We start from the raw sequence: 19,762 nt of genomic DNA on the forward strand, positions 1-19,762 counted from the left end.
GCATCTCTGTGAATATTTCTACATGAGCAGTTTAAATTTATGTTGGTGTGACTTGTGAGTCTTGAAGGAATTATGTCCTTAGACATTTCCGGCAATTACTAAATACAAATAGGAATTAATTATGAAGATAATAAGTTAATTATTTTAGTAATCATATTTGCTTGCTAGAGAATAAATGTGATTAGTAGGACAATATTGATTGGACCTACAACTAAAATAATTTAATCCTATAAGGTCACACATATAAGCACTAATTGGAATGGGCCCAAAAGGCCCGATGGCAACCGGTCTATTAAGGGAAAGAATGTTAGGCTTTGGTTTTGTGTTAACCTAAAACTCTCACATTATAATAGTTATAATGTCAGGGATTTAGAAATCACGTTCATTCAATATCTGACAAAAAGAAAAACACAAAAACCCTAATTCTAATTCTCTAAACGCCGTACATCCCAAACAAAGCAAGAGACAGATTGTGATCGTTCTCTTCCGTACTAGCATACGTGGGATTCAATTCGTGCTTGTGGACTGAGTAGAGGAGCAACAAGTGGGGCTCTAAGATCTTCGAAGCTTGCATACGAACGGGAGAACACGCTTCAAAGGTGATTATTCTTTCGACTTAATCTGATCTATACTATTGTTATGCATGAGATCCTGTGATAGATGTTAGGAAATTGTTTCCTGATATTCCGCTTTATGCATCTATATGTTCCTACAGTGGTATCAGTTTTAGCCTCTTGCATAATATTTTATGATCATGATTGTATGCAACATTATTATTTTGATTCAATTAAGGGAAGATTTATTTATGGCTTGAATTTGCACAATTAATATATGATATTAATTGATTGGAATCATTAAATCGTGATTTAATTAATTTTTGCTCAAAATAAATTTATAAAATTCCGAAATTTTTATCACTGGGTCGAAATTAACAGTTAATATCACATAAAAATTTTCGGATTTTTTAAAATTAAATTCGTCAGATTTTAAATTATTTAATGGTTAATAAGATTAATCATGGAAATAATTTGTTAACAATTAAAGATTTGATTTTTAATTTGTTAAATAAATCTACTGATTATCCCCTAATTTTTATACAATAGCCGAAATTTTTTGGTAATTTTTTAACTAATTTTCGGAATTTTTGTATATTAATTATTGAATTTGGTTAATTTTTATGTTTAATTCGATTAATCATAAAATTTAAGGATAACAATTAAAATTTTTGATTTTATTTGTTAAGAAAATTCAATAGATCTTCCAGGTAATTTAATTCGAATTTTTCGGACAATAATTGTTATTTTCTTGAATTATTTGAATAAAATGAGATAATTATGCCTTAAATTTTGAATTCTTGTTAGATTTAATTTTAATAAAGAGTTTAAATTGAAATCTAACTTTTAACAACCCTAAAATTCAGTTTAAGGATTGTTAATTTATTCAAATTTTTTGCCATTATTTTCGGATAATTAAACCCTAATTAAATTGTTAATCTTTAACAAAAGTTGAATAAAGATTAATTTAATTTAGGTAATTGTTACCCAAATTAAAATAACAACCTCCATGGCTGGGTGGCCACCACCCGCGACGGTGGAGCCACGGTGGAGGATAATTAGGGCGGCGTTCCGGCGGGAAAAGGGAATTAAAAATTGGAAATAAGATCTCCTAATTTTTTGGAAAAGTTAGAAATTTTCTCAAATTAAATATTGTTTTCCAAAAGGTTTTGGGAAATAGTCTGGGTTGAAGGTTTTGGAAATTTAGTGTTTTGGTTCGATTCTCATTTATTAATTGAAATTGATAAGAAGAGTTGGAAATTAACTTGGGTTTAGTTCTTCTAAATTAAAAATAATTTCCAAAATATATTTTGAGTAACTTGAAAATATTTTTTTTTGAAAAACATATTTTCAATGTTGAGCATAAATCCATAAATTTCCTTTCAAATGCAAATTTTTGATTAATAAGATTATTCTAGCCATATTTAAATAGTAATTGAATTAAAATAATAAAGTTTCCCAAATAACGTTAAACTTAAATTGTTTAAGTTTTTTAGTATTATTTTGGAAATGTTATTTGCTTATTAATAGTTAATAAGTAAATAATTTTTGTCTAATATATTTTAATATTATATGCGTGTATGGAATATTATGATATTTTGTTACACGCAAGTGACTAGTATGGCCCAAAATAGGATAGAAAATACGATCTGCGTATCGTTTTGTATTCTTGTAAATTTTGAAATACGATCTGCGCATTGTTCTGTATTGTTGTAATTTAATTTAAAAGTTTAAATTAGATTATAAAGTTCGTATTATGAGTTCGATGAAGTAAGAAGGTTCAATAAAAAATTCAAGGATGGAGATCCAAGAAAGATGAACAGGAACCCAAGAAGATTTGAGCTTATTTTTTAGGGGCCATACTAGGATCACATTTATTTTTATGCATTTTATATTGCCTTAAAATGCTTATTGAGTTTATGTATGTGGTTATTTAAAGCAATGTGTTCACTTTTAATTAACCAACATAGTAAACTTAGGTCCCAAAATAATATTGAGTTTAAGTGCTTTTCCATACAACACCTATAAAGCCTTAGATCATGAGTAATAGGTTCTGCCAAAGCAGGGTGTTGCTTATAATTCCGGGGATAGTAGGGTAGGTTTTTTGAAACTTACATGTTAATGTTTGGTTTAACTCAACAAAACTATCAAAAGACAAAGTTTTGGGTTTTGAAGCTAAGAGATAGGAAAATACAAAGAGTTGTTAACCTGTCTACCAAGAGTTATAATCAGTTATAATTAGTAAAATGTTTACTTACCTCGAATACTATAAATTAAAGTAGCAGGGCCAAAGTCCGTTTAATTGTAGTGGGAGGGGATCTTGGTTAATTCTTTATTCAATGGGGACTTCTAATTTTGAATAAAGGGTAGTAGTGAATTGAATTTGTTTAATTGCTACTTTTGATAAACATTATATTGAATCTTGCTTTACTTTTTATTGTAGTTATCATGTCTGGTGCAAACAACTCTACTTTTAACTTGCGCCCTCTAATTGAAAAAGACAAACTGAATGCTACCAACTTCCTACAATGGCAAATGGCTGTGAGAATTGTTCTCAGAGCGGAAGGAAAAGAAAGTGTTCTTGACAATCCTCTCCCTGAACCCTTGCCAGAAAATGCTACTGCAGCTCAAAAGCGAGCTAGACAAACTCTAGAGGATAACTCCTTGCAAGTAACATGCTTAATGCTTGCTTGCATGGAACCAGAGTATCAAAAACGTTTTGATGGTCTGGATGCCTACAGCATAATCCAGCAACTGAAAACTTTGTTTCAGAAAAATGCTAGATTGGAGAGATTTGAAGCAAACTGCAAACTTCTGGATTCCAAGTTGGAAGAGGGGAAGCCCGTTGGTCCGCATGTGTTCGATTTGATTGGACATTTTCAGACCATGGAGAAATTGGGTTTCCCTTATCCTAAGGACCTGGCAACTGACATAGTCATCAGATCCTTGCCTGAAGATTTTCATAACTTTAAGTTGAACTTCTACATGCAAGGAGGGGAGGCTACCCTGCAAGAGTTGCATGGTTCACTAATTCAGGCTGAGAGAAACTTACCAAGTAAACCTAAACATAAGGATGTTCTAATGGTTAGTAAAGGTAAGCAGTTCAAGAAGAAAGGGGCTCCCATGAAGAAGAACAAGGGCAAGGTAGTTGCCAATGAGAACTCTTCAACCAAGCCAAAGGCCACTCCCAAGGCTAAGGTAGCTGTTCAACATGAGTGCTACCACTGCCACAAGATTGGTCATTGGAAGAGGAACTGCCCCAAATATCTGGAGGATAAGAAGACTGGTGCTTTAACTTCAGGTATCTATGTCATAGAAGTTAATTTAGCTACAACTGCTTCTTGGGTATTTGATACCGCTTGTGGATCTCACATTATTGGTAATGTGCAGGGACTAAAAAGAAGTAGGAGCTTGAGCAAAGGCGAAGTGGATCTCCGAGTAGGCAATGGAGCAAGAGTTGCTGCTTTAGCTGTAGGAGATTATAGTTTACGCTTGCCTTCTGGTTTAATATTAGAACTTTATAATTGTTATTACGTTCCAGTTATTACCAAGAACATAATTTCTATTCCGATTTTGGATTCGGAAGGTTTTTCATTTCAAATTATGAATAATTGTTGTTCAACATATTTGAATGGTATGTTCTATGTCTCTGCTAAATTATCAAATGGTTTGTATGTACTAGACTTACAAAACCATATCTATCACATAGAAAACAAGAAACACAAACCAAATGATTTGAACCCTACTTACCTATGGCATTGTCGATTAGGCCACATAAGCTCAAAGCGCATAGAGAAACTTCATAAGGATGGAATTCTCAAATCATTTGATTTTGAATCATTTGAAGTATGTGAGTTTTGCTTAATGGGGAAAATGACAAAATCTCCTTTCACATGCTCAAGTGAAAGGGCCAATGATCTTTTAGCCCTCATACATACTGATGTGTGCGGACCTATGAGTACTTTGGCTAGGGGAGGGTACGGGTATTTCATTACTTTTACTGATGATGTGAGCAGATTTGGATATGTTTACCTCATGCGACATAAGTCGGAATCCTTTGAAAAGTTCAAGGAATTCCAAAATGAATTACAAAACCAACTTGGAAAGAAAATTAAAGCATTGCGATCCGATCGTGGTGGTGAATATTTATCTCAAGAGTTTGGTGATCATTTGAAAGATTGTGGAATACTTTCGCAATTGACTCCACCAGGGACACCACAGTTGAATGGGGTTTCCGAAAGAAGGAATCGAACTTTATTAGATATGGTTCGGTCCATGATGAGTCTTGCTAACCTTCCTGTCTCATTTTGGGGATTTGCGCTTGAAACCGCGACATTCACACTCAACAGAGCTCCGTCCAAAGCAGTAGAAAAGACGCCATATGAGATGTGGACTGGAAAAGTTCCGAAATTGTCTTTTCTAAGGACATGGGGTTGTGAAGTTTATGTAAAACGTTTACTTTCTGATAAGCTTTCACCCAAGTCCGATAAGTGTCTTTTTGTGGGTTACCCAAAACAGACTAAGGGATACTACTTCTACAACCAAAGCGAAAACAAAGTGTTTGTTGCTCGCGATGGTGTCTTTCTGGAAAAGGAGTTTATTTCCAGAAAAATAAGTGGGAGTAATGTATATCTCGAAGAAATTCGAGATGAGCAACAAATGGATGAGGTTCACACCTCGTCAGAGACGACCCAGCATGAAAATGCTCAGGAGGCGGTGCATTCCATTCATGCGCCTTCTACCGTCCCACTTGGAGATAATCCATGCGAAGTCCCTCAACCTAATGAGGTGGAAACTTCTCCTGTTGTACCCCAACGTAGGTCTAGTAGGACTGTCATTCCGTCAAAGAGATATATTGATTTCCTTTTGACTGAAAGTTCTGAAATAGAGATTTTAGAACATGAGGAACCTACTAGCTACACAAATGCTTTGATGAGTCAAGACTCCGAGAAATGGCTTGAAGCCATGAGATCTGAAATGGATTCGATGTTTGAAAATCAAGTATGGGACTTGGTTGCTTTGCCTGATGGGGTTAAACCCATAGGTTGCAAATGGATTTTCAAACTGAAAAAGGACAAAGATGGAAACATTGATGTCTTTAAGGCAAGACTAGTGGCAAAAGGTTTTAGACAAATTCATGGTATTGACTATGATGAAACCTTCTCACCAGTAGCCATGCTGAAATCCATTAGGATAATTCTTGCGATTGCCGCCCTTCATGACTATGAGATCTGGCAGATGGACGTCAAAACCGCTTTCTTGAATGGGTTCTTGAAAGAGGATGTGTACATGACACAACCACAAGGTTTTGAATATCCAAACAGTCCAAGAAAAGTTTGCAAGCTTAAGAAGTCCATTTATGGGCTTAAGCAAGCATCCCGGAGTTGGAACCTCAGATTTGATGAGGCAGTCAAATCTTTTGGCTTCCTCAGAAATGAAGAGGAATCTTGTATATACAAGAAGTTGAGTGGGAGTAGTATTGCTTTCCTAGTCTTGTATGTGGATGACATACTTCTCATAGGAAACGACAAGACCATGCTTGAGTCAGTCAAGGAATGGCTTAAAAGTTGTTTTTGCATGAAAGACCTAGGAGAAGCTGGATACATCTTGGGAATAAGGATCCATAGAGATAGATCCAAAAGGCTGATTGGACTTAGCCAAGAGACTTATATTGATAAGGTTCTTGCAAGGTTCAAGCTGGAAAACTCCAAAAGAGGTTTCATTCCCATGCAACATGGCATTTCACTTGGCAAGACTCAGAGTCCTTCGATACCTGATGAGGTCAAGCGCATGAGTAATGTTCCTTATGCCTCTGCAGTAGGGTCCATTATGTATGCCATGGTATGCACTCGACCGGATGTTGCATATGCTTTGAGTATGTGCAGCAGATACCAGTCAAACCCAGGAGAGGCGCACTGGATGGCAGCAAAGAATATCCTTAAGTACTTAAGAAGGACTAAGGATGATTTCTTGGTCTATGGTGGAGATAATGAGTTGGTTGCCACTGGATACACCGATGCAAGCTTCCAAAGTGACAAAGATGATTTCCGATCACAATCTGGTTTCATTTTTTGTCTAAATGGAGGGGCTGTGAGCTGGAAGAGTTCTAAGCAGAGTACCATCGCATATTCTACAACAGAGGCTGAGTATATTGCAGCAAGTGATGCAGCAAAAGAAGCTGTTTGGATCAAAAAGTTCATTAGTGAACTTGGTGTAGTTCCTAGCATTGAAAATGGCATTGAGTTGTATTGTGACAACAATGGTGCCATTTCCCAGTCCAAGGAACCCAGATCGCACCAAAAATCCAAACATGTGCTCAGGAGATTCCATCTTATTCGAGAGATCGTTGAAAGAGGGGATGTGAAAGTAAGCAAGGTGCATACTGAGGATAACGTGGCTGATCCTCTGACTAAACCGCTTGCTCAACCTAAGCATGAGAGTCATACTAGGTCTATGGGGCTTAGGCATATCGGAGAATGGCTTTAGTTTGTTTACTTTATGTTTACAATTGTAAAGACATTTATTATGTTTTGAATGTTTATCAATAAAAGTTCATTCTTATTTAATTGTTTGGTTTAGTATTAAATAAAATGTCCAAATAACTTGTGTTTTCAAATAGGATTATCGAAAACGTTTTGATAATGGAACCCTATAAAGTGAACTGAAATCACAACTTATTAAGTCCCTAGTCTGAATCACTAAATTGGACATAAGTGATTTATGAGAAGACTAGCATGTAATGAATTGATAGTGCAGTTCCATGGGCTATGGAGACATAGGGATGTCTAATTGATTATATGGATGTGTACTTGATGCATTGAGACTTGACCTAACTAGATTCTAAAAGTAGAATCAAAATTCTATATTTAGTGGATTCCTTAGACATGAGTATGTCTTAATAACCATGAGACAATTAGTTTAACCTTGACTCTGTTAAACGCCGCACCGTAAAAGGAGGTTATAAAAGCAGTGATCAGGTGGGCTAAGAATTGAGTGGGAGTTATGGTCATACAAGAGTGAATAAGTCCTCCTATTTGATAGGAATGGTGTCTGGGCCTCTTGATGAGCGAGAACTGAAAAATTGCATGGCCATGCGGAATGGGATTAAAATGTTAATCTTTATTTGAACAGTTCGAACTCGGCGATCAAGAAACTAGAATTTGAGAATAACAGTGTGTTATCAAATTTTGGCATTAAGAGACTTAAGGAATTTAGCATTGCTTTCTTGTCTTCGGACAAGTAGGAGATTGAAGGAATTATGTCCTTAGACATTTCCGGCAATTACTAAATACAAATAGGAATTAATTATGAAGATAATAAGTTAATTATTTTAGTAATCATATTTGCTTGCTAGAGAATAAATGTGATTAGTAGGACAATATTGATTGGACCTACAACTAAAATAATTTAATCCTATAAGGTCACACATATAAGCACTAATTGGAATGGGCCCAAAAGGCCCGATGGCAACCGGTCTATTAAGGGAAAGAATGTTGGGCTTTGGTTTTGTGTTAACCTAAAACTCTCACATTATAATAGTTATAATGTCAGGGATTTAGAAATCACGTTCATTCAATATCTGACAAAAAGAAAAACACAAAAACCCTAATTCTAATTCTCTAAACGTCGTACATCCCAAACAAAGCAAGAGACAGATTGTGATCGTTCTCTTCCGTACTAGCATACGTGGGATTCAATTCGTGCTTGTGGACTGAGTAGAGGAGCAACAAGTGGGGCTCTAAGATCTTCGAAGCTTGCATACGAACGGGAGAACACGCTTCAAAGGTGATTATTCTTTCGACTTAATCTGATCTATACTATTGTTATGCATGAGATCCTGTGATAGATGTTAGGAAATTGTTTCCTGAAATTCCGCTTTATGCATCTTTATGTTCCTACAAGTCTGTGACTGATCGATGATCATCACATTTGGCAGTCTGTTCTAATTTGTCTGTTAAGTTTCATGGTGATCCCAATCTCATTCGCTTCAATGCGTAATGCAGGGTACCAGCAGTAGCAGTCTCAGCTACCTTAGTTAAATAATTAAGAGAAGAAACAGGAGCAGGCATGATGGATTGTGAGAAGGCTCTTGCTTAAACTGGAGGGGACCTCGAACAAGTTCAAGAGTATCTAAGAAAGAAAAGCATCCAAGGGAAGAATTGGATCCTACATTCATGACACCCGCGTCAGAGTGCTTCTTGAAATCTCAACTGTGAAACTGATTTTGAGGATAGAAGTGAAAAGTTCAAGGGATTGGTGGCCGGTGAGGGTTCAGTGGTTCAACTGAACCCTTACTGGCCGGGGAAAAAAACTTCCCAGTTTAACTAAAAACGGTATTAGTATAAGATGTTAAACGCGTACCATTATCATAAATATTATCAGTGCTTCAGCGGTTCTACTGCAATTTTGTTAACCTAGCAATCAGGTTCGATGCTTGACTGAAGCGTGTTTTATAATTTTCCTTTTGGTTTTAAATTTAAATTTGAAAAAAGAAAATTGACTCCACTAATGTTCTTGTTTTACTAATTATTTTGCATATTTATTTAATTAAAGTGTTGACATGAGAAGAAGGGTTTAGAGTTTTTGTTACAATCTGATATATTAGTATTGTTATTATTACAATCTGATATATTAGTATTGTTATTATATATTATTCCTTTATAGTTGAACATCATTTCAATATTAGCATGAAAATAATCTTTTGTAGAGAAACAAGTAGTTGCACATAATAAAGTCTTATATTGCGTATATCTCTATTAATTTTAGAAAAAAAGGTGTATCATTTTACTCTATAAATGATATTTAACTCTATATAATAACATAAATATGGTTGAAAGCTTGTACAACTTGGTTTTTGTGTTTTCCAGTGAGTTATTTTTAACACAAAAAAACTTGAATCTATTATTTATTTACCTTGTGTATCTATAATCAATTTAAACTCGTATTATTCGTTGTGTTTAAACCGTTCTTATGAAATCCATTTATATATTATTTAAGACTAGGAGAAAATATAATTCTTGTAATTGTGACAATACTTTTATTCAATTTAAAAAGCTAACAATAGTTGAGATAAAATAATTTTGATAATGAAATGGAACGATTCATTATACTTGTAGAGTAAGACATATGTTTTGACCAATTTCTTTAATTTCGGAAAGATCGAGGCCCAATTAACCAAATGTCAAATATTTCAAGTTTTTTAAGATCCAGCATAACATAAATAGTTGTAGAGAACCATTATTCATTCTCTCGGTTATTATTAACTCTATATAATAACATAAATATTGTTGAAACCTCTAACAACCGGATTTTTGTGCTTTTCAGTGAGTTATGTTTTGCATGAAGGAATTTAAGTATATTAGTAATCAATTTATCGAATTTAATGTGAAGTTCACCTCATATATTAGCATTTTATCATAGTTGTTACAAACTCGAACGTTGGTATTGTTCTTACTATTCCTTTATAGTATAACATCATTCCAATACTAGTTTCGAAAATATCCTTTCGTGGAGAAACAAGTAGTTGCACATAATTTAAGTTTTATCTTTAATATTTAAGAAAACAAAATTATCTATTTACATTATAAATGATAGATAACTACGTATAATGAAAGAAATAGGGTTCAAACACAAAACAACCAGATTTTAAATCCATGCAGTAAAATGTTCTTTACTAGAAGAAACTTTAATCCATTTCATTGTTATTAAGCTTGTATTTTTGATATTCAAACTCATCTGCTTTGTGTTTCGACCTTCTTTTGAAATCTATTTATATAACATGAAATGTGAGGAGCCAAATCTATTCTATACTAATATTCAATTTATCGAAATGGAAAGTTCGCCTCATGTATTAGTATTTTATCACAATTCTTGCAAGCTTATATGTTAGTATTTTATCACAATTGTTACAAGCTTATATGTTGGTATTGTCCTTTATAGTATAACATCATTCCAATACTAGTATGGAAATAATCCTTTAGCATTTTATCACAATTGTTCTTGCACATAATTTAAGTTTTATCTCGAATATTTTTAAAAAATAAGTGTCTATTTACTCTGTAAATGATAGATAACTACGTATAACAGAATAAATAGAGGTTAAAAACTTATCAGCCATCTTTACCTTCCTTGCAGTAAGTTATTTTTCCCAAGAAGAAACTTTAATCCATTTCATTGTTATTAAGATTGTGTTTCTATTATTCAACTCATATGATTTGTTATGTTTCTACCTTTCTTTCTTACTCCATTTATAAACATGAAATATGAGGAGCCAAATCTATTCTATACCAATATTCACTTTATCGAATTAAATGGAAAGTTCGTCTCATATATTAGTATTATATCACAATTGTTAAAATCTAGGCTTGTTAATTGGTATTGTTCTTACTATTCCTTTATAGTATAACATCATTCTAATACTAGTATGGAAAGAATCCTTTCGTGGAGAAACAAGTAGTTGCAAATATTTTAAGTATTATCTCGAATATTCAACAAAACAAGTGTGTCTATTTACTCGATAAATGATAGATATATGTATAATCATTTTAATAGGGTTTAAAGACAGAACAACCAGCTTTGGGTTCCATGCAGTAAGTTGTTTTTACACGAAGAAATTTTAATCCATTTCATTGTTATTAAGCGTGTGTTTCTATTATTCAAACTCATGTGATTTGTTATGTTTCGGCCTTTCTTTTGAAATCCATTTATAACATGAAATACAAGGAGCCAAATCTATTCTAAACTAATATTCAATTTACCAAATTTAATGCGAAGTTCCACTACGAGAATTTGTATCTTTAACGACAACCTAATTACGACGGGTCAAAAATTCCGTCGCAAAAGCCTTTTACGACGGGGCTAACAACCAAACAGACACGGGAATAACCATCGTAAATGTCTTTTACGACGGGTTAACGACAAGATTTTCCATTAACGATGGCCCCCTTTTATGACGGGTTCGCGACAGGAAATCCCGTCATTAATCAACGATTATTGGCCTTTAGCGACGGGATTTCCTGTCATTAATGGTACAATTTCTTGTAGTGTTTGCCTCATATATAATCATACAAGTAGTTGTACATAATTTAAGTTTTATCTTTAATATTCAAGAAAACAAGAGTGTATATTTACTCTATAAATGATTGATAACTACGTATAATGAAATAAATAGGGTTTAAATACAGAACAACCAGTTTTGAAATCCATGCAGTAAGATGTTCTTTACTAGAAGAAACGTTAAACCACTTCATTGTTATTAAGCTTGTGTTTCTGTTATTCAAACTCATGTGATTTGTATTTCAACCTTTATTTTGAAATCCATCTACATAACATGAAATACGAGGAGCCAAATCAATTATATACTAATTCTCTTTATCGAATTAAATGGAAATTTAGCTTGTATATATATATATATATATATATATATATATATATATATATATATATATATATATATTTATTTATTATTCAAAATCAGATTATTTAATTATATATAATAACCGAAATATGGATAAATCTTTTACAACAGGATTTTGTGCTTTCTAGTAAGTTAATTTTTTCATGAAAAAACTTGAATCCATTATTATTTAGCTTGTGTATCTATTATTCAAAATCATATGATTTATTAAGTTTAAACCATTCTTGTGCAAACTATGCATCTACATATTATTTAAGGCGAGGAACCAATGTAGTTTCTTGTAAGTGTGAAAATACAAGCATTCAATTATTCAAATTGAATAGTTCATATATTAGTATTGCTATTACTATTCTTTTATAATGGAACATATTACAATATTAGTTCGGAAATAAAATTTTCGGTGAGAAACAAATAGTTGCACATGATTTAAACTTTATCTCTGTTATTTCAGAAAATAGAAATGTCTATTTATTATATAAATGATATTTAACTCTATATAATAACATAATTGTAGTTGAAACCTTTTACTGTCGGTTTTTTTATGTTTTCCAGTGAGTTTTTTTTAACACGAATTGAAGAAATTTGAATCTATTATTATTTAGCTTTAATATATCTATTATTCAAAATTATATTATTTAACTATATATAATAATAGGAATATGGATGAAATATTTTACAACAGTGTTTTTATGCTTTCCAATAAGTTATTTTTAACTGAAAAAATTGAATATTATATTATTTAGCTTTTGTATCTATTATTCAAACTCATGACTTTTTAAGTTTAGATCGTTCTTGAATCTATGGATTTACGCATTATTTAAGACGAGGAACCAATATGGTTTCTTGTAAGTGTGAAATACAAACATTCAATTATTTGAATTGAATAGTTCTCCAAACTCATATATTAGTATTGTTATTACTATTCCTTTATAGTGGAACATATTACAATATTAGTTTGGAAATAATATGTTTGTGGAGAAACATGTAATGCACATAATTAAATTAAGTTTTATCTCTATTATTTATAAAGACAAAAGTGTCCATTAATCTATAAATGATACTTAACCCTATATAGAAACTCGATTATCAATAGCAAGGATAAAAATAATTCTGATAATAAAAGGGAACGACTAATTGTACTCGTAGAGTAACATATATTTTTTAACCAGCAAGATAAAAATAACTAAACCCGATTAAATAAATTAAGGATCATATGTAGATTTCTTCAACATTCTACTATGAGAATAATCTTACATACTCCGTGTTAGTGATGAAGAGGAAGATGGACAATCCTCAATATCCAAGTATATAAAGAAGTTTTCCCATTTTCCTAAACAAACCTTAATTTATTTACCCGGATTTGGTTAATTTTAGGCAAATTTGTCAAAAACGGGTTAAAAGATTGTTTTTTCGCAAAAAACAGGTTATAAAAGGTTGTTTTTGGCAAATTTGCCTTAATTTTATCCCGTTGGTTAAAACATATATATTACTCTATGAATAAAATGAATTATCACATTAATAGTAGTCCAGTGAGTTGTGAGTTGTTGTTTACCTGAGGAAACTTGAATCAAGTTTATAAACATGAATCAATTTTATATACATAAATTCTATACTGAGTATATGTTTCATTACGCTTTGTATACCTATATTCTCTTCTATGTAGAGTCATTATCTCCCAACTTTTGAGCTATCATGAGTTCTTCAAACCACTAATCCTAAATCAGCCTGAATCTCTAATTAATACTCCGAATATGGCTTCTATACTAATATTTGTTAGGTTATGATACATATGAACAACATAAATCATGCGGAAAAAACCTATATGCCAGGATTCAAATTAATTGCACATAACCAATTAATATAGTTTAGAATGCATACTCTTTGTAGCGTGCCCTCCCTTGCTGCGCCCGAACCGAACAAGAACAAGTCTTTAGGACTCCAAGTGTCGTCCCTCCATAGATAGTCCACAACACGTCCGGATCCGCCTTAAGATTGACTAACTAGAATCCCCCTCAAGGTACTAGAATTTTCGGCTATTATGGGGCAATTATTTGATTGAATTTTTGCTCTCAAAAATTCACTTTGAATACTTGAAAGTTGTATATAAATTGTGAACCAGGGCCACATAATTATAGGGGTATGGAAAGGAAATTGGAATCCTACCAGGAAACTAATTAGCTTAATTAGAATTTTATTAAAACTCTTATTAACTAATTTATCCATTAGGATTAGGAATTTAATCTTTAAACGAATCCCATTAGATTTAGGATTTGTATCAGACATAAACACACACACGAGCATGGCCCGCATGCGTGCAGGCGATGCCCGCGCACAGCCCTTGCAGGCGCTCAGCCCACGCAAGCCTTGAGGCCCACGCGAGCAGCCATGCTCGCAGCCAATTGCGCGCGCAGCCATGCTGGCAGCCTTGGCCTGCTGGGCCTGGCCTTGCGCTGGTATTTTAGTATTACATCACAATTGTTACAAGCTCGTATGTTGGTATTTTCATTACTATTTCTTTATAGTATAACATCATCCCAATACCGGTATGAAAAGAATCCTTTCGTGGAGAAACATGTAGTTGCACATAATTTAATTTTTATCTCGAATATTTAACAAAACAAGTGTGTCTATTTACTCTATAAATGATAGTTAACAACGTATAATGATTTTAAAACGAGTTTAAAGAGAGAACAACCATCTTTGAATTCCATGTAGTAAGTTGTTTTTATACGAAGAAAATTTAATCCATCTCATTGTTATTAAGCGCGCGTTTCTACTATTCAAAGTCATGTGATTGGTTATGTTTCGACCTTTCTTTTGAAATCCATTTATAACATGAAATACAAGGAGCCAAATCTATTCTATACTAATATTCAATTTATCTAATTTAATGCGAAATTCGCCTCATATATTAGCATTTTATCACAATTTTAACAATATCGTAGGTTGGTATTGTTCTTACTATTCCTTTATAGTACAACATCATTCCAATAGTGGTATGACAAACATCTTTTCGTGGAGAAACAAGTAGTTGCACCTAATTTAAGTTTTATCTTTAACATTTAAGAAAACAAGAGTGTCTATTTACCATATAAATGATAGATAACTATGTATAATGACATAATTAGGGTTTAAATCCAAAACAACCAGATTTGAAATCCATGCAGTAAGATGTTCTTTACTAGAAGAAACTTTAATCCATTTCATTGTTATTAAGCTTGAGTTTCTTTATTCAAACTCATGTGATATGTGTTTCGACCTTTCTTTTGAAATCTATTTATAACATGAAATACAAGGAGCCAAATCTATTCAATACTAATATTCAATTTATCGAATTTAATGTGAAGTTCGCGTCATATATTAGCATTTTATCACAATTGTTACATGCTCAAATGTTGGCATTGATCTTACTATTCCTTTATAGTATAACATCATTCCAATACTTGTGAGTCACAAGTAGTTGCACATAATTAATTATGTTTTATCTTTAATTTTAACCCTCCGTTTCTTTTTGATGTTCCTGTTTGGAGTTGTGGGTGGAAATTAAGAAACTGGAATCTTTTAATGATTGGGGGTAAGAGTAATGATTGGGTGTAAGAGATTGGTATTTGTGAATAAAGTAAGGAGAGAGAAAACATTAAACAAATAAGGATAATTGAGATATTTTATTTAATTAAAGGGAAAATCAGAAAATCTGTTACAAAAGGGACCACTTTTGTTGAGTTGGGGACCTCAACACAAAAAACGGACCAATGAGAAGTCTGTGTTCTCAAACACATGGATCAGTTTCATCATTTTTTCCACCAAAAAATTTGAGGGAAATTTCCCTCCAAAATGAAAATTAGGATTTCCCTCCAACTAAAAAAACAGAGTACACATATAAAAGACTTCTTGTTTTGCAAACATAAATACAACTTGACAAAACTTCCAACCTCAATCTCTGACATAACTTGGCTTCCAAAAAAAAAATACCATGGTTTCAGATCAAGAGGAAGATGAATTCCTCGGATTTTCAGACGATGAAGGTGATGGTTCCAGCACGGATTCTGACTCGGGGGACGAAGGAGTTGCTGTTGAAACTGATGCAGTGCCCTTAAATGCTCATCAATACGGGGACATGGAGCAATTTCAGCAAGTACCAGATTTAAATGAACTGGCACAAGACTTTCCAAATGAAGATGAGACAGCATCAGCAAATTCAGCAAACTCACAGGTTGTTCCATATTTATTTGATTTAAACACCCCTCAAATAGATGAGTCAGAAACACCTCCATACCATCAAACATCAACTCCAATTAACATTGTTCATCATAAGCCGGGGAAGCAAAGGTTAACTGTTGGATTGAAGTTGGAAATTTTTATTTTCCTGCTTCGTAGGAAAAAACCAGGTTTAGAGAAACTCATTAAGGGGACAATCACAGAGGCAGCAATCAAGTATGATTACACTCCAAGAACAATCGCAAAAATATGGAACAAGGCTAGGAGACAGCAGGAAGCAATGCAAACATATGATATGTCCACCAACTTCCACAAATGTGGCAGAAAAAGAAAAGAAGTACCATATGAACAAATTGCAGCGCCCTTGCAATGGGGGACAGAACATGTATTATAGATCTTGCAAGGATGCTTAATTTGAGCCCGTCAACAGTTTGGAGAATAATCAAGAGAAAGGTGTTAAAGGCTCACTCAAGTCCCTTATGTCCCGGCATTTCAGAAACTTGCAAGATGACAAGAATGAGATGGGTACTTAGATTAATTATGGATTACTCAATACCACATGACCCAACATATTATGGCATGTTTGACTTCGTTCACATAGATGAAAAATGGTTTTACCTAACACAGAAAAGTCAAAGAGTATATCTTGCAAACAATGAACCAAAGCCACACAGAATTGGAAAGTCAAGAACAAAAATCCCTAATTTTATGTTCATGGCAGCAGTGGCAAGGCCAAGATGGGGTGATGATGGGAATTGTGAGTTTGATGGAAAATTGGGTATTTTTCCATTCACAAATTCAGTTGCAGCTAAAAGAACATCAAAGAACAGAGTGAAGGGGACACTAGAAACCAAGCCAGTGAAGTCAGTGAATCAAATAGCAACAAGGGCCATGATGATCAACATGTTAATTCCAGCAATCAAAGAGAAATGGCCACCTCATGTCGGGGAAAAGGTGATATACATAATTCAAGACAACGCAAAAGCACACATATTGCAATCTGATCCAGAGTGGCAACAACACTACAAACAAGATGGGTTTACTTTTGTATTAACTCAACAACCAGCAAACAGTCCAGATTGTAACATATTGGATTTGGGATTTTTTAGGTCAATACAATCACTCATGCATAAGAAAATGCCAAAGACAGTGGAAGATTTAAGTGGAGCAGTGATTGACGCTTACAAAGAACTTCATCCAAAGACATTGTCTAATGTGTGGATGACACTCCAATATGTGGGAAATGAAATTCTAAAACACAAGGGAGACAATAACTACCAACTTCCACACAACAAGAAAAAAATTTTAGAGGATGAAGGCAATCTACCAGAACAAGTGAAGGCACCAATATGGGCAGTGAATGAGTGCACACAACTCTATGATGAATGGAAAGCAAATCAATGAAGCAAGGGGAAAAAGATAGGTAACTTTTTGTGTTTTGGGGACATGTTTTGAAAGTAACACGAATATTTAAAATGTCACTTTTGTGGGCTTGAATGTAAGCATTACATGTAGGCAAAACATTTTGTAAGTGTCAATCATTTTGGAAAATTCAATGAATGAAATCAATGTTATTAATGAGAATGTTGTTTTTTAATTTATAACATTACATAACCAAGGCAAGACAAGAAAAAGGCAGCAAGAACAAGGAAAAAGGCAACACAAATATCCTTGTTCTGACTTTTATAACAGAACATAACCAAGGCAACACAAATATAACCAACATAACAAAAAAGATCAAACATAACATAACTTTATAACATAACATAACCAAGGCAACACAAGAAAAAGGCAGCAAGAACAAGGGAAAAGGTAACAAGAAAAAGGCAGCAACAACAATGCACAGGGGACATGTTTAGAAACAAACAACACACAAAGATCTCAGAATGTCCCCAAGCATCCCTGACACAAACCCCAACCACTAATACTTAGCTCCTGAAAAGCATCATTGATGCTAATGGCGCATGAGTGTTAATGGAAGAAAGGGTTTGAGTCTCAGCACATGATGACTCATCATTGATCACACAAAACATGTTATTTTGGGTCTAAAGGGGACAACTAGCAACTAAGTAAACAAGACATGAATTCAATTTCATTTTTGCCCAAGACATTAAAACTGGCAAAAGATCGGAAAGCCAAAACAAATCATGTCAAAGTAATTAGTTTCTTAATTTCCACCCACAACTCCAAACAGGAACATCAAAAAGAAACGGAGGGAGTAATTAGTAATTAGTAATTAAAAGGCAGCATGCACAAGTCAAAGGATGTGACTTTAATATTGGTGTTGTTCTCAGTTTTTAGTTCTTTATCATCATTGAATCCTATGACTTTAATATCCTTCTACCAAATGGAGTAAGTGACTAAGTCAAACAAATGGGAAAGGAAAATCACTCCATTTTGATAGAGGATACTTAAAGTTCAGGAAACTCAGGACATACAAAATCACAACTCTAAACACATCGGCATCCAAATGGGATGAATGCATATCACATCATTTTCAGATGGAAAATCATCCCATTTAGACGCCGATGCGTCAACAGAAGCAATATTCGATTTAGACAACCATTTCATCATTGAACATAAGCAATTTCTAAATGATTAATTACCTCATCACCAATTTACCAAAGGGGATACATGATCACTCAATCATGTGAAATGATCTCTATTCCCTTTGGGAAATGGTGATGAAGGACATGTTTAGAAACAAACAACACACAAAGATCTCAGAATGTCCCCAAGCATCCCTGACACAAACCCCAACCACTAACACTTAGCTCCTGAAAAGCATTATTGAAGCTAATGGCGCATGAGTGTTAATGGAATAAAGGGTTTGAGTCTCAGCAAATGATGACTCATCATTGATCACACAAAAGCAATAACAAGGCAGCAATGAACAAGGCACAACAAAAGTCAAACATGCAAGGGAAGTCACAAGATCAAGTTCAATCTCAGTTAGGTTGAATTACATCAAGATGAAAAAGCCAAAACAAATCATGCTCATTTTGTTCTCAGATGTCTCCAAGCTTCATAGTTACAAATCCAAACTACAAACACTTAGCGCCTGAAAAGTATATCAAAAGACATACTAATGGCAGCATGAGTGGTTGTAGTTATTTGGACTTGCTTCTCAGCATTTAAAAGACTCATCATTGAACACATATACACAAGGAACATAAAGGGGACAATAAACAACACAACAAACAAGACGTTAATTGTATTTTGATCTTCCTGTTTCTATTTTTGGACATAAATCTTGACCAAAATACCTTATATGTCCACATAATTACACCAAATACCTTAGAATCTTTTCAAATTCAACCCTCAAAATCATCACCTTTCCTTATTTAATTATTTTATCTTTCCCAAAAACCCCACCCACCCCTCCCTTTGTAAACGTCGTTGTGTTGCTTGCTTCTCAGCATTTAAAAGACTCATCATTGAACACATATACACAAGGCACATAAAGGGGACAATAAACAAAACAACATACAGGACAAGAATTGCCTCCACGAGAATTGACTCATCACAAACCACCATGGACAGATTGCAAACAGGTGCAAATCAACTGAATACA

At 33.6% G+C, this 19,762-nt stretch overlaps 1 protein-coding gene across 1 annotated transcript; it reads left to right on the forward strand.

Annotated features, from left to right (window-relative positions):
* Positions 1 to 16,728: 16,728 nt before the first annotated feature.
* Positions 16,729 to 17,592, forward strand: LOC110780862 (uncharacterized). The gene has a single exon (XM_056834045.1). The coding sequence runs from the start codon at positions 16,729 to 16,731 to the stop codon at positions 17,590 to 17,592; it is 864 nt and encodes a 287-aa protein (XP_056690023.1).
* The last annotated feature ends 2,170 nt before the right edge of the window (positions 17,593 to 19,762 follow it).

Source organism: Spinacia oleracea, unplaced genomic scaffold (assembly GCF_020520425.1).
Source record: "Spinacia oleracea cultivar Varoflay unplaced genomic scaffold, BTI_SOV_V1 SOVchr0_005, whole genome shotgun sequence".
NCBI classification, from domain to species: Eukaryota; Viridiplantae; Streptophyta; class Magnoliopsida; order Caryophyllales; family Amaranthaceae; genus Spinacia; species Spinacia oleracea.